At 42.0% G+C, this 14,400-nt stretch overlaps 1 protein-coding gene across 2 annotated transcripts in view; it reads left to right on the top strand.

Annotated features, from left to right (window-relative positions):
- The window catches only part of mia3 (MIA SH3 domain ER export factor 3), a 126,960-nt gene that overhangs the window by 56,756 nt on the left and 55,804 nt on the right, over nucleotides 1–14,400 (top strand). For both annotated transcript variants that reach the window (XM_078542772.1, XM_078542771.1), the window contains exon 12: nucleotides 10,607–10,678. In XM_078542772.1, the coding sequence (XP_078398898.1) occupies nucleotides 10,607–10,678 (72 nt within the window). The remainder of the gene's footprint in view (nucleotides 1–10,606; nucleotides 10,679–14,400) is intronic.

Genomic DNA, 14,400 nt, shown 5'->3' with positions numbered 1-14,400 from the left:
CACCTCTTTTGACTCCTCCACTGTTGCTAAATTTATCAGATCCCTTATTCAACTTCCAGCACTGGATGAGCAGAAATTTCCTCAATTAAGTATTGGCAGATCTGAAACCATTGTTTTTGGTCCTTGCTCAAACTCTGTTCACTCCATCCTTCTCCCTGGCAACAGTTTGAGAATAAGCCAAGCTGTTCGCAACCTTAGTGCCACAGTTGATCCCGAGAAGAGCTTCTGACCTCGTGCACACCATCACTAAGATCACTTGTTACCTTCATGGACTCCAGACCTGACTATTCAAATGCGCTCCTGGCTTGCCTCCCACATACCCTGTAAACCTAACGTCATCCAAAACTCTGTTGCCTGTGTCTTAACTTGCAGCAAGCCCTGTGCTCAGTGACCCACATTGGCTCCCAGTCAAGCAATGTTTGGATTTTAAAATTCTCATTCTTGTTTTCAAATCCCTCTCTGACCTTGCCTCTGTCTAACTCTATAATTTCCTCCAACCGCACAACCCTCAGATACCTGAACTCCTGTAATCCTGGCCTCTTGTGCATTCCCAGTTATAATTACTGCACGTTGGTGGCCGTGTCTTCAGTTGTCTGAATTCCCTCCCTAAGGCTCTCTGCCCCTCTAGCTCACTTTCTTTTTTGACTCAGCTTTTGGTCATCTGACCTAATATCTCCTTATGGGACTCGATGTCATACTTTGTTTTATAATGCTCGTTAAGTACCTTGGGGGGTTTCATTACTGTAAAGGTGCTATATAAATATAAGTTGTTGAATGTGGGGAAACAAGCCAGGAATGATTTGGGATAGTTGAATCTAGAGCTAACAAAGGCATGGATGATGGTTTCAGCAGCAGATGAGCTGAGATGGGCAAAATCATTCTACCCTCAAGTGTGAGGTCATCCAAAACTCTGCTGCTCGTGTTCTTAGCTCACAGCAAGCCCTGTTCCCCTATCATCCCTGTTCTCGCTGACCTACATTGGTTCCTGGCCAAGCTAAGTCTTTTAAATTCTCATCCTTTTTTCAAATCCCTCCATGGCCTTGTCCCTCCCTCCATGGCCTTGTCCCTCCCTATCTCTAATTTCCTCCAATCCCACAACCCTCTGAGATATCTGCACTCCTCTAATTCTGACCTCTCGTGCATTCCCAATTTTAATCACTCCACCATTCGTGGCCATGCTTTCAGGTAGCTAGGCCCCAAGCTCTCTAATTCCCTCCCTGAACCCCTCTATTTTTACTTTGCTTTCCTCCTTTAAGACAATTAAAACATATCTCTTTGACCAAGCTGTTTGTCATGTGATCTAACATCTACTTATATGGCTTAGTGTCAAACTTTGTTTTGTAATGCTCACGTTAAATGTCTTGAATATTTCATTACGTTAAAGGTGCTATATAAATATAAAGTGTTGTTGACTGGCAGGATTGGAATTTCTTGATACATGTACAGGAGAACCTTTTCAGTCACTAAATCCACACTCCAACAAGGGAAGAAGCATTGCAGAACACCTGCGGTCTGTCCGCAAGAAAGACCCAAACCTCCCTGTCGCTTGCCATTTTAACACTCCACCCTGCTCTCTTGCCCACATGTCTGTCCTTGGCTTGCTGCATTGTTCCAGTGAAGCCCAACGCAAACTGGAGGAACAGCACCTCATCTTCCGACTAGGCACTTTACAGCCTTCCGGGCTGAATATTGAATTCAACAACTTTAGATCTTAAACTCCCCCTCCCCCCATCCCCACCCCGTTTCTCCCCCCTCCCCCTTTTTTTTTCAATAATTTATATAGATTCTTCTTTTCCCACCTATTTCCATTATTTTTAAATCTAAAACTAAAACTTTGTTAGTCTTTCCACCCCACCCCCACTAGGGCTGTACCTTGAGTGTCCTGTCTTCCATTCTTAATTAGCACTTTTCTTAGACAATATCACCACCTTCAACACTTCTTTGATCCTTTTGTCTGTGACATCTTTTGATTATCTGCTCCTATCACTGCTTGCTTATCTCCACAATCACCACACCCTCAACTTCTCTCTCCCCCCGCCCCCCCCACCTTAAACCAGCTTATATTTCACCTTTCTCCTAACTATGCTTCAGTTCTGCCGAAGGGTCATGAAGACTCGAAACGTTAACTGATTTCTTCTCCACCGATGCTGCCAGACCTGCTGAGTTTTTCCAGGTAATTCTGTTTTTGTTAAGAAGCAATGTTGGATCTGGTTCATGAAAATGAAGTAGAGCAAATTGAGGTCATCAAATTTACAGTGACCATAGTATAATTTGTTTTGGGAAGACCAGAAAATATCAAAATGCTCAACTGAGGAAGAGCTAATTTCAGTGACTTTATGAAAAAAGCCTCACACAGCTAGATTGGAAAAGGTGATTGCAGGATAAAGCAGTAACTGAACAATAGAGGGCATTCAGGAAAGAGAGAGTTTGTTACAAACTAGACATATTCCTTTGAAGGAAAAAGGTAGAGCATCCAAAACTAGTGTGCCCTGAATGACACAGAAAACAAATAGAAAAAGGAGGTTTATGACTAATGTCAGGAGCAAGATTCAATCAATAACCAGGCACAGGACAGAATTGAACAAGTTAATAAAGGAAACAAAAAAAGGTATGAGAAAAGATTAGCAAGCAACATTAAATTGAATCCCAAAATATTTTATAAACAAAATATGAATGATTAAATAGGGGAAAAAATGAGCCTACTAAGACCCAAAGGAAAGTCTATGTCAAGGCAGAGGACATAGGAGAAGTATTAAATGAGTTCTTAGCATCAGTTTTTATACAGGAAGTGGGCGATTTGAAGGATACAGTAAAAGAGAGGGATGCAATGGACAGGATAGTAATAGATAAGTGATACTAAAAATGTTAGCACTACTGAATGTTGGTCCAGATGGAAGCATCCTAGGTTTCTGATGGAAGCAAAGCCTCAATGGATGCAGGTGTTTTTTTTTTATATTTGCTCGTGGGATGTGGGCGTTGCTGGCTAGCATTCATTGCCCATCCCTAGTTGCCCTTGTTCAGAGGGCATTTTTAAGAGTCAACCACATTGCTGTGGGTCTGGTGTCACATGTAGACCAGACCAGGTAAGGACGACAGATTGATTTGCCAGCCAGCGGAGATAGCAGATGATTATGAGCTGGTTGATCGTAAGGGAGCACAATCAGCCCAAACTGAAGCTGATGAAGTTCCAGAACATTATTACATTAAAAATGGAATTCTAATGAGTAAGTGGAGACCTCCTCACAGACCTGCAGATTGAGTGGATGGTTGTTCATCAGGTAGTGGTATCGCCCAAATATTGTAAAGAGATATTATGGGTAGCACGTGAAATTCCTATTGCAGGACATGTAGGAATACAGAAAACACGAGAGCTGATAAATTGGCAGTTTTACTGGCCAGGTCTTCATAAGGACGTGGTGCAGTTTTGTAAAACATGCCATACATGCCAGATGGTAGGAAAACCACAACATGCAATCAAAGTGGCACCCTTAATTCCCATATGGGTTTTTGAGGAACCATTCAGTAGGGTGTTAGTGGACTGTGTGGGGCCATTACCAAAGACGAAAGCAGGACACCAGTATATCCTTACTGTTATGGATATGACAGCTTGATCTCCAGAGGCCATCCCTTTAAGGACAATTACAGCTGAAGTAGTGGTAGAGAAGTTAACCCAATTTTTTACTCTATGAATTACCGGTAGAGATCCTGTCGTATCAAGGTTCTGATTTTATGTCTAAACATTTTAGAACATAATGAGTAGTTTGGGCATATAGTGTTTAAAGTCCACAGCATATCATCCACAAACACAGGAAGCTTTAGAGACGTACCCTCTCAAACTCTCAAAACAATGATTAAAGCATATTGTCATATATTCCCATGATTGGGACAAAGGACTGGATTATCATTTATTTGTGACCTGAGCTTCACCAAATGAATCTCCTGGTTTTAGCACTTTTGAATTAATTGATGGACATGAGATAAGAGGCCCTCTGAAATTAATCAAAGAAAAGTTTTTAGGAGAGAAGGACGAATCCTCTGTTTGTTTGTTTGTCCGTGTTCCATGGGAGCCGGCAAAGTGGCTCAAGAACATCTTAAAAGTTTCTCAGACAAAGATGAAAGAATGGGTAGATAAGCAAACTGTGACCCAAATATTACAACCAGGGGATGAAGTGTTAGTGTTATTGCCATTCCAGGGGAACCTCTGAAAGCAGGGTTCAGTGGTCCATAAAAAGTAATTAAGAGAGTTAATAAAGTAAATTATTTGCTAAATACCCCAGATCATAGGCAAAGAATCGGCTAAGTCATATCAATATGTCAAAACGATACCATTGTAGTGAGGAAGATAGGAAAGAGCAGGTATGTCAGGTTGTAAAATAGTGAAGGATGAAAGAAACAGTGAGAGTGAAGTAGAAGGAGTCTTACAGTTCACAAATTGAACCTCCTACTATCCGGTTGGCTAACACTGAAGTATTAGGACAGTTAGATACCATATTTTCATACTTAGAGATAGGACATTGAGAGGATCCTGTGAGGCTACTTACAGAATTTAAAGGGACCTGTAGAGATAAACCAGGGTGTACAACTTTAGCCACATATGATGTGGACTTAGGGGAATTTTCTCCTATAAAGCAACACCTTTATTGTTTAAATCAGAGAAACAAGCTCAAGTGATGGCAGAAATTCAATATATGTTAGAAAATCACCTAATTGAGCCTAGTCAAAGCAATTGGTGTTCTCCAGCAAGTTAGTGTCTAAACCTGGTGGGTCAACCAGATCCTGCATAGACTGTAGGAAGATTAATGTGGCAACAAAAACGGATTCCTACCCAATCCCTCGTCTTAGAAGATTGTATTGACAATGTTGGCAGGTCCTTACTAAGATAGATTTGTTGAAAGGATACTGGCAGGTACCTTTAACGTTGTGAGCTGAGGAGGTATCAGCTTTTGTCATGCCAAATGGGCTATACCAATGCTGTGTAATGCCATTCGGACTAAAGAACGTTCCGGCCACTTTCCAAAGACTAATGAATCAGGTGATTACTAATGTTCCTAACTCTGTGGTTTACTTGGCTGATGTATTGGTTTATAGCAACATATGGAAAGACCATTTCAAACAATTAGAAGCCTTATTTAAATGCTTACAGTCAGCAAATCTAGTAATAAACCTTGCAAAAAGTGAGTTCGCGAAAGTGCGAGTAACTTATTTGAGGCATATAGGATAGCGTACATTCTTTGATGGAATTCCCTGTCCCTAAAACTAAATGGGAAATCATGAGATTTTTAGGGAAGTGCTGTTTCGATTGTAAATTTGTGCCAAACTTCAGCACAATAGCAGATCTACTGATTGATTTTATTGTAAAAGAAAGCAAAGGTGTTGTGGTCAAGAGTGCCAGACAGCTTTTGAGAAGCTGAAGGCGATTCTAACCAGTGAACAAGCATGAGCTGCCCCTAATTTTGCTGAACCCTTCAAGCTGGCAATCGATGCTACTGATTGGGGGAGGGTGCAGTCTTATTGCAAAAAGATGAATTGGGCATAGGGCAATGGGGGTACTTTGCTAAAACATTACATCAGCATCAAAAGAGGTACTCTACGGTAGAAAAGGAAACACTGGGATTGTTACTGGCTCTTAAAGCATGTTGAGGTATATATCCGTCATGGCTGTAAAGAAACATTAGTATATACTGGCTGTAATCCTTTGGCCTTTGTGGAAAAATTTTAAGACTCAGATGACAGACTGTTCTGGTGGAGCTTGCTTATATAGCCTTATAACTTAAAAATTGTTCATATTGCTGGAAAAGATAATTGATGCATTATCAAGAATGTAAATTTTGTAAAATTATCTGAAAAGCAAGGAAGTCAGAAAACTGTACAAGCTCTGTTTAAAGGAGTGAGTGGCTGAGTGAGTGCATGTTTGAATTTTGTCTATGAATATTGTATCTATCTTTTTCTGTCTGATATGTGATGGAAACATATTTTGAAATGGTGCTTCATCTCTTAAGGGCGGAGGCATGTTAGGATCATATCTCTTTAAACTGGATATGGAAGGACATTGCATTATTTGGACATTGGAGACTGCCCAAGAGTTTTTTTAAAAGGGCCATAGGTTCGCCTTGGAACTGTCAACAATCAGGCCTCTTCCAAGAAATCACCTGAGCCATATGATACTTGAGAAGGAGTTGTTCGTTTGTTTGTTTTGAACTAAGAACTTTAATTAATGAAAAGCTGGAAGACAAAAAGGCACTCAAATGGCAGAGGCAAATCTTAAGCAAAACCACAGGTTCAAACTTTCGGTCTTGAGGAAAGGCTGAGAGCAGAAGGCCACCCTGACCTCTCTCTCTCTCTCGCTCTCCATGCTTTGTGAAACCATGTGTGCTTCTCGACCTGTAGCTAGATAATCCTCATCTGCGTGTAGTTTGTCTGCATAATTTTGGACTTGCTAGCTGAGACAGAAAGAATTGGTCCAGCTATACTCTCCATACTGAAGCGTCGTTGGTCAACTCCCTGACACCTGTTGGGTCCAGTGGCACGTCTTCACCCAAGGGAACTTCAGACCGACAGCCTTGAACCTCTGAACTTTAATTTTTTTTCTCTTAAGATTTTTTTCATCAGCCCAACTGCAGAGACTAGCTGTGTGTTTTTTGTTTGTTTGTGTGTGTCTGTGTGCGTGCTGCGGAAGTTTAAAAGGGTGAGTTAGTTACAGTTCCAGATTATAATCTTGTGTTAACCAGTTCTTGAAACTTGATTCAAAGGAGTTTTGTTCTATAATAAATTAATCATTGAGTTTTTTGATAGAAGCCTGGTCAGAGTCTCTTTTCTTCTGGGTCCTAGAATAATGGGTAAACAATTGGCCATTTTGGTGAGAAAATTAAGCATGTAAATTAGTTGTACAGCCTGCGGAGTAGTGGGGCTTGATAATTCGCTCACTCCTCTCATCACGGTCGTTACAGGATCCGTTTCTTAATCATCTTTATAAATGACTTAGACTCAGGTATGGGGGGCAGCATTATAAAGATTGCAGTTGATATATATTAAATTGCCACGTTTAATGCGGATAGCTGTAAACTTCGGGGTGACATGGTGAAATGAGCGGAAGCATGGCGGATGTGAAATGTTGCACTTTGGGTGGAATATGAAGGACCATATACTATACTATAAATGGCATGACTTTGAAATGTGTAGATGAGCAGAGACATCTTGGATCAAAGGTTACGGGGCGAAGGCGGGAGAATGGGGTTGAGAAACTTATCAGCCATGATTGAATGGTGGAGCAGACTCGGTGGGCCGAATGGCCTATTTCTGCTCCTATGTCTTATGGTGTCCATAAACACAAATCCTTAAAAGGTGGCATAGCATTTAGAGATGGATAACAAATATTAGCCTTGCCAGTGACGTTCACATGAAAGAATAAAAATATTGATAAGATGGACAAAATTCTAGAAACAATTATTTGGGATAGCATTAGTAGTCACATGGAAAAATATGGGTTGATAAGGAAGAGCCATCATAGATTTCTAAAGGGGAAATCGTGTTTAACTAACTTGCTGGAGTTTTTTGAAGAGGTAACAGAAAAGGCAGATGAGGGTAATGCTGTTGATGCGTACATGGACTTTGAAAAGGCATTTGACACAGTACCACACAACCAACTTATGAGAAAAGTTATTGCTCATGGAATAAAAGAGACAGTAGCAATGTGGATACAAAATTGGCTGATAAATAGGAAACTGAGAGTAATGGTCAATGGATATTTTTCGGGCTGGAGGAAGGTTTGTAGTGGAGTTTCCAGGGGTCGATATTGGGACCCTTGCTATTCCTGATATATATTAATGATCTAGATCTTGGCGTGCAGGGGACAATTTCAAAGTTTGCGGATGATATGAAGCTTGGGAGTGTTGTGAACTGCGAGGAGAATGGTGTGGAGCTTCAAGAGGACATAGACAAGTTGGTAGAGTGAGCAGATAGGTGGCAGATGAAGTTCTATGCAGAGAAGTGTGAGGTGATGCGTTTTGGTAGGAATAACATGGACAGACAATATAAAATAAGGGGTGAAATTTTGAAAGGATGCAGGAGCAGAAAGACTTGGGTGTACATGTGCATAGATCATTGAAGGTGGCAGGACAGGTGGAGAGAGCAATTAATAAAGCATATAGTATCCTGGGCTTTATTAATAGGGGCATAGAGTACAAGAGCAAGGAGATTATGCTGAATTTATATAAGAAACCCGTTAGACCTCCGCAGGAATATTGTGTACAGTTCTGGGCACCACACTATAGGAAGGACGTGAACACATTGGAGAGAGTGAGAAAAGGTTTACAAGAATGGTTCCAGGGATGAGAAACTTCAGCTATGAGGATAGATTGGAGAGGTTGAGGCTGTTCTCCTTGGAGAGAAGAAGGCTGAGAGGAGATTTGATAGAGATGCTCAAAATCAGGAGGAGGCTGGACAGAGTAGATCGGGGGAAGCTGTTCCCACTCGTTAAAGGATCGAGAACGAGAGGGCACAGACTTAAAGTGATTTGCAAAAGAAGCAAGTGTGACATTAGAAAAAACTTTTTCACACAACGAGTGGTTTGGCTCTGGAATGCGCTGCCTGGAAGTGTGGTGGAGACAGGCTCAATCGAGGCATTCAAGAGGATATTAGATGATTATTTGAATAGAAATAATGTGCAAGGGTACGGGGAAAAGGCAGGGCAATGGCACTAAGCCATAATGCTCATTTGGAGAGCCGGTGCTGAATAGCCTCCTTTTGTGCTGTTAAGGTTCTGCGTTTAAGAGAAATCTATGGGTTATTTGCGATTACGAGCAAAGAGATCATGCTGGAACTTTATAAATCTCTGGTTAGGCCTCAGTTGAGTATTGTGCACACCACATTTTGGGTAAGATGGGTTTGAGGATACATAGGTAATTTTCCATAATGTTATCAGGGACTAGAGGCTTCAGTCATAAGGAGACTGGAAGTTAGAACTGTTATCCTTGGAACAGGGGAGGTTACATTAAGGTTTTAGGGTAGGTAGAGAAAAACCTCCCTCTGGAGAATAGGTCACACTACCTATGGAGCCATGTTAAAATTTTAAAGAGAGCTTGGAGGTTCATTTATGTAAATCTTTGAAGGTTGCAGAATAAGTTGAGAAGGCTCTTTTTACAAAAGAAAGCATACAAGATCCTTGACTTTATAAATAGAGGCACAGAGCTCAAAAGCAGGTGAGTTCTGCTAAATCTCTAAGGAGCCAGCGCGCTCTGGTTCAGAGGTAGAAATTATTTTACACAACGCGTTGTTTTGATCTGGATTGATCTGAAAGGGTTGTGGAAGTTTCAAGGGTCGCTTTTGAAAAAAAATTGACGTAAATTTGAAAGGCCATGAGGAAAGAATTGGGACAGTGAATCTATTCTTTAGCTCCACCAAAGAGCTGGCACAGCCACGTTGGGCAAAAGTGTTTTATGATTCTGTGTGCATGAAGAATCCCAAGGTTTCAACAAGGTTTTGCATGAAAATAAATTGTGGTTTATTTGTGCAGTTATTACGAAAGCCAGACTTGCCTCGCCGGAGACCGAGGGGCTGGGAACTCCAACTCCCGACAGTTCTCAGGAGTTTCCATGCATGTGTGGACTGGGAGCGGGCTGCACAATTCAGCAGTTTAAGTTCTTCAGGCCAAGGACAGGCCCAGCGTGCCTGTGCAAAAAAGAAAATGGCGTTTAAAAAAAACCAAATCATGTGACTGGGATTGGAACGCCATAGTAGTGTCCCAGGCAGGGAACAAGGAGAGGTCCCAATAAAGAAGAAAGAGGAGCAGAAAGAGTGGCTCCAAGCAGAAAAAGGGCTGCAGTTAGCAGACTTTGTGAAGAGGGCTTAGGAGAAGCCCTGGCCAGCAAAGGGGGCTCAGGAGAAGCTCTGAAAATCTCCGAAAGTTGGCATAGGGCTGTTGGGGCAGATATCCCTTTGGAGTAGTGATAATCTACTTGGTGTGGCTGTAGAGCTGAAGTTGTGCTTGTGAGTTGGTGCTTGAGTGCATATTCTGGAATCCAGGGGGACTGACACTTGAGACAAGATTGAAACCCTGTGAGTTGAACTGCCATTGAGACCGTCCAAGTTGGAGCGACTTTTGGAGAGAATTCCAAAGCTAGATCTTTGAAGGTAAAGATAGGAATCCTTCGTGAGAGACACAGTTCCAATGAGATTGATTGACTCAGCGTTTACTGACATCTGGGTGGGTTGCAGAGAAATCTGAGAGATCTGTCTTGATTGCATTTGCTATTTAGTGTGTTGTGTGGTGTGTTCAACCACAATGTACCTGTTAATTCATGTGTACTTCATACTAACCCTGAATGTTGAGAGTGTAAGATAGATATAAATTGTTTGATCTTTCTGACCTTGTATAGTAAAGTTTTTTTTTTGTTCAAAACCTGTGGAATCTTATGGCTTTATTCTCTTAGCAAGTCTCTGAATCTCAAACAAATCTCATTGTCCACTTTAAACAAAATTTTATTGGTCCCTAACCAAATCTTACCAAAATCTTGGGGGGGCCTGGTCTAGGATCATAACACAGAGGACAGACCAATGTTCTTATCTGTTTTTGTCTTGATATTAACTTTTCTCCTTTTTTAAAACCCAGATTGCCAATACTCAGAAATCTGTGAAAAGTTTACAAAATGTTATTTCAACTCATTCAGCAGAACTCTCTCAGGTAAGACCGCCTTAAGTAAGTATAATTGGATAAATGTAGGCTAATGTGAACAGAGAATGTCACAGCAGTATAATGTGGAGGATTGCCATTGTACAGTGAATGTTATAGCAGTGTAATGTGGAGTATTGTCATTGTACAGTGAATGTTATAGCAGTGTAATGTGGAGTATTGTCATTGTACAGTGAATGTTATAGCAGTGTAATGTGGAGTATTGTCATTGTACAGTGAATGTTATAGCAGTGTAATGTGGAGGATTGTCATTGTACAGTGAATGTTATAGCAGTGTAATGTGGAGTATTGTCATTGTACAGTGAATGTTATAGCAGTGTAATCTGGAGTATTGTCATTGTTCAGAGAATGTTACTGCAGTTGAATGAGGCAATATCATTTACAGAGAGCACTATAGCAATGCAATGTGGGTAATTGTCATTGTTCAGATTACATTACAGCATTGTAATGTGGGGTAACGTCACGTGTACAGAGAATGTTACAGCGTTGTAATGTTTTTTTATTCAGTCATGGAATGTGGGCATCGATGGTTAGGCTAGCATTTGTCCTCGTCCCCAATAGCCACAGTGAAGGAATGGTGACGTATTTTCATGTCAGGATGGTGAGTGGCTTGGAGAGGAACTTCCAGGTGGTGGTGTTCCCATGTGTCTGCTGCCCTTGTCCTTTTAGACGGTGGTGGCCGTGGGTTTGGAAGATACTGTCTAGGGAGCCTTAGTGAGTTCCTGCAGTGCATCTTGTAGATAATGCACACTGCTGCCACTGTGCGCCGGTGGCGGAGGGAGTGGATATTTATGGATGGGCTGCTTTGACCTGGATGGTGTCGAGCTTCTTGAGTGATGTGGGAGCTGCACTCATCCAGGCAAGCGGAGAGTATTCTATCACGCCCCTGACTTGTGCCTTGTAGATGGTGGACAGGCTCTGGGGAGTCAGGAGGTGAGTTACTTGTCGCAGGATTCCTAGCTTCTGATCTGCTCTTGTAGCCACAGTAATTATATGGCTAGTCCAGTTCAGTTTCTGGTCAATGATAATCCCCCAGGATGTTGATCATCCACTTGGCACTTTTGGCTGAAGATTGTTGCAAATGCTTCAGCCTTGTCTTTTGCACTGATGTGCTAGGCTCCCCCTTCATTGAGAATGGGGATATTTGTGGAGCCTTCTCTTCCAGTGAGTTTTTTTAATTGTCCACCACCATTCATGAATGGACATGATGGGACTGCAGAGCTTAGAGCTGATCCGTTGGTTGTGGGATTGCTTAGCCCTGTCTTTCACTTGCTGCTTATGCTGTTTGGCAAGCAAGTAGTCCTGTGTTGTAGCTTCATCAGGTTGACACCTCATTTTTGGGTATGCCTGGTGCTGCTCCTGGCATGCCCTCCTGCACTCATCATTGAACAAGGGTTGATCCCCTGACTTGGCGGTAATGGTAGAGCGGGGGACATGTTGGGCTATGAGGTTACAGATTGTGGTTGTATAGAATTCTGCTGCTGCTGATGGCCCGCAGCATCTTATGGTTGTCCAGTTTTGAGTTGCTAGATCTGTTCTGAATCCATCCCATTTAGCACGATGGTCGTGCCACACAATATAATGGAGGGTATCCTCAGTGTGAAAATGGGACTTCGTCTCCACAAAGATTGTGCGGTGGTCAATTGTACTAATACTGTCATGGACAGATGCATCTGCGGGAGGCAGGTTGCTGAGGATGAGGTCAAGTATATTTTTCCCTCTTGTTGGTTCCCTCACCGTCAACCTAGTAGCTATGTCCTTTAGGACTCAGCGAGCTTGGTTTGCAGTGATGCTACCGAGTCACTTTTTGTGATGGAAGTTTAAGTTCCCCACCCAGAGTACACTCTGTGGTAACATCATTTACAGAGAGCTTTATAGCAATTTAATGCGGGTAATCGTCATTGTCCAGATAACATTACAGTATTGTGATGTCACGTGTGCAGAGAATGTTGCTGCACTGTTACATGGGCAACGTCATGTGTACAGAGAATGTTATAAGAGTTTAATGTGGGGTAATGTCACTGTTAGTAAATGTCAGTAGTTTAAGTCAGTCTGCTTAAGCATCCTCAATGAAACCCTCTATTTAAATGCTTCCTAACTGGTTCCCTGGTGGCTGTGATTAAACAGACCATGTAATTTCCTTTAACAATCCACTTGTGATGTGTTTTGTGGAAAGAAATTTGAGGTTTTCAAAAGTGAAAATTACATTTTGGAGAAAATGTAATGAAATTATAAATGTTGAACTGCTGTTTTGGTACTCCTGGCGTGCTGTGACATGTACTGAGGGAATGGAACTTCTGAGTAATTATGTTTTTTTTCAAAAAGGGAGTAAAAAACTGAAAATGCTGGATTGATGGAGCTTGCATCTAAATAGCAGCTCTCTGTCCTGTATCGCAAAGCACTTCATGTCCTCTGGTCACTTTTGACATACGGCCACTGTTGTGCAGGCATTTTGGCAGATGTGAGAAGAAGGAGCAATGTAGACTAAATGACAGCTCTAAAGAATGTAAATGACAGAGGGACGTGGGGTTCATGTGCCTGGATCTTTGAAGGTGACAGGACATATTGAGGTAGCGTTAGCAAAATATATGCAATTTTGAGCTTCACAATTAGAGGCATTGAGTACAAAACAGGGAAGTTATGCTGAACCTTTATAAAGCCCTGGTTAGGCCACAACTAGAGTAAGATGTCCAGTTTTGGTGGTCACACTTTAGGTAAGATGTGAACTTCCTTGAGAGGAGGAAGAGGAGATTTATCAGAGTGGTTCCAGTAATGAAGGGTTTTAGCTACAAGGTTAGGTTGCAGAAATCAGGGTTGTTCTCTTTGGAACAGAGGTGTAAAAGATTTATGGCAGATTTAGAGAAGGTAGACAAAAGCTGTTCCCTTTAGTTGATGGCACAGGCAATAGGGGACACAGATTTTAAGACTTTGGCAAGAGATGCATGGGGATGTGGGAATGAACTATTTTACAAAGTGAGTGGTAATGACCTGGAACACTCTGCCTGTGAAGATGATGGAAGCGGAGACAATGAATGATTTCAAAAGAAAGTTGACATGCACTTCATGGAAATAAACTTGCAGGGCTGTGGGGATAAAGCAGGGAAGTGGGACTGATTGGTTCCTCTGCAGAGCGCTGACATGGACCTGAAGGGCCGAACAGTCTCATTCTGTCCTGTAGTGACCCTTAAGCTCAGCAATCACCTTGCATATGCCAAATTCCCAGAAACAGCAAATCAGATGAATGATTGATTAGTCCGCTTTTGCTTATACTGCCTCTTTGAAAAGTGCTATAGGATCTTTTGTGTCCACCAGAACAGGCAGAAGGGACTTAAGTTTAACCTTTCATTTGAAGGGCATCACCTTTGAAAATACAGCAGTGCCTCAGTACTGTTTGAAGTGTCAGCCTGGATTAAATCCTGGAGTGGAGCTAGAGCTTGTAACCTTTATTTTTATTCATTCACAGGATGTGGGCTTCGCTGGCTGGGCCAGCATTTATTACCCATCCCCAGTTGCCCTTGAGAAGGTGGTAGTGAGCTGCCTCTTGAACCGCTGCAGTCCATGTGGTGTGAGTGTACCCATAGTGCTGTTAGGAAGGGGGTTCCAGGATTTTGACCTAGCAACATTGAAGGAAAGGCAATATATTTCCAAGTTAGGATGGTGAGTGACTTGGAGAGGAACTTCCAGGTGATGGTGTTCCCATCTATCTGCTGCCC

Source organism: Cetorhinus maximus, chromosome 5 (genome assembly GCF_964194155.1).
Source record: "Cetorhinus maximus chromosome 5, sCetMax3.hap1.1, whole genome shotgun sequence".
NCBI lineage: Eukaryota > Metazoa > Chordata > Chondrichthyes > Lamniformes > Cetorhinidae > Cetorhinus > Cetorhinus maximus.
The sequence above is the reverse complement of the archived record's forward strand: the minus strand, read 5'-3'. Positions and strand labels throughout refer to the sequence as shown.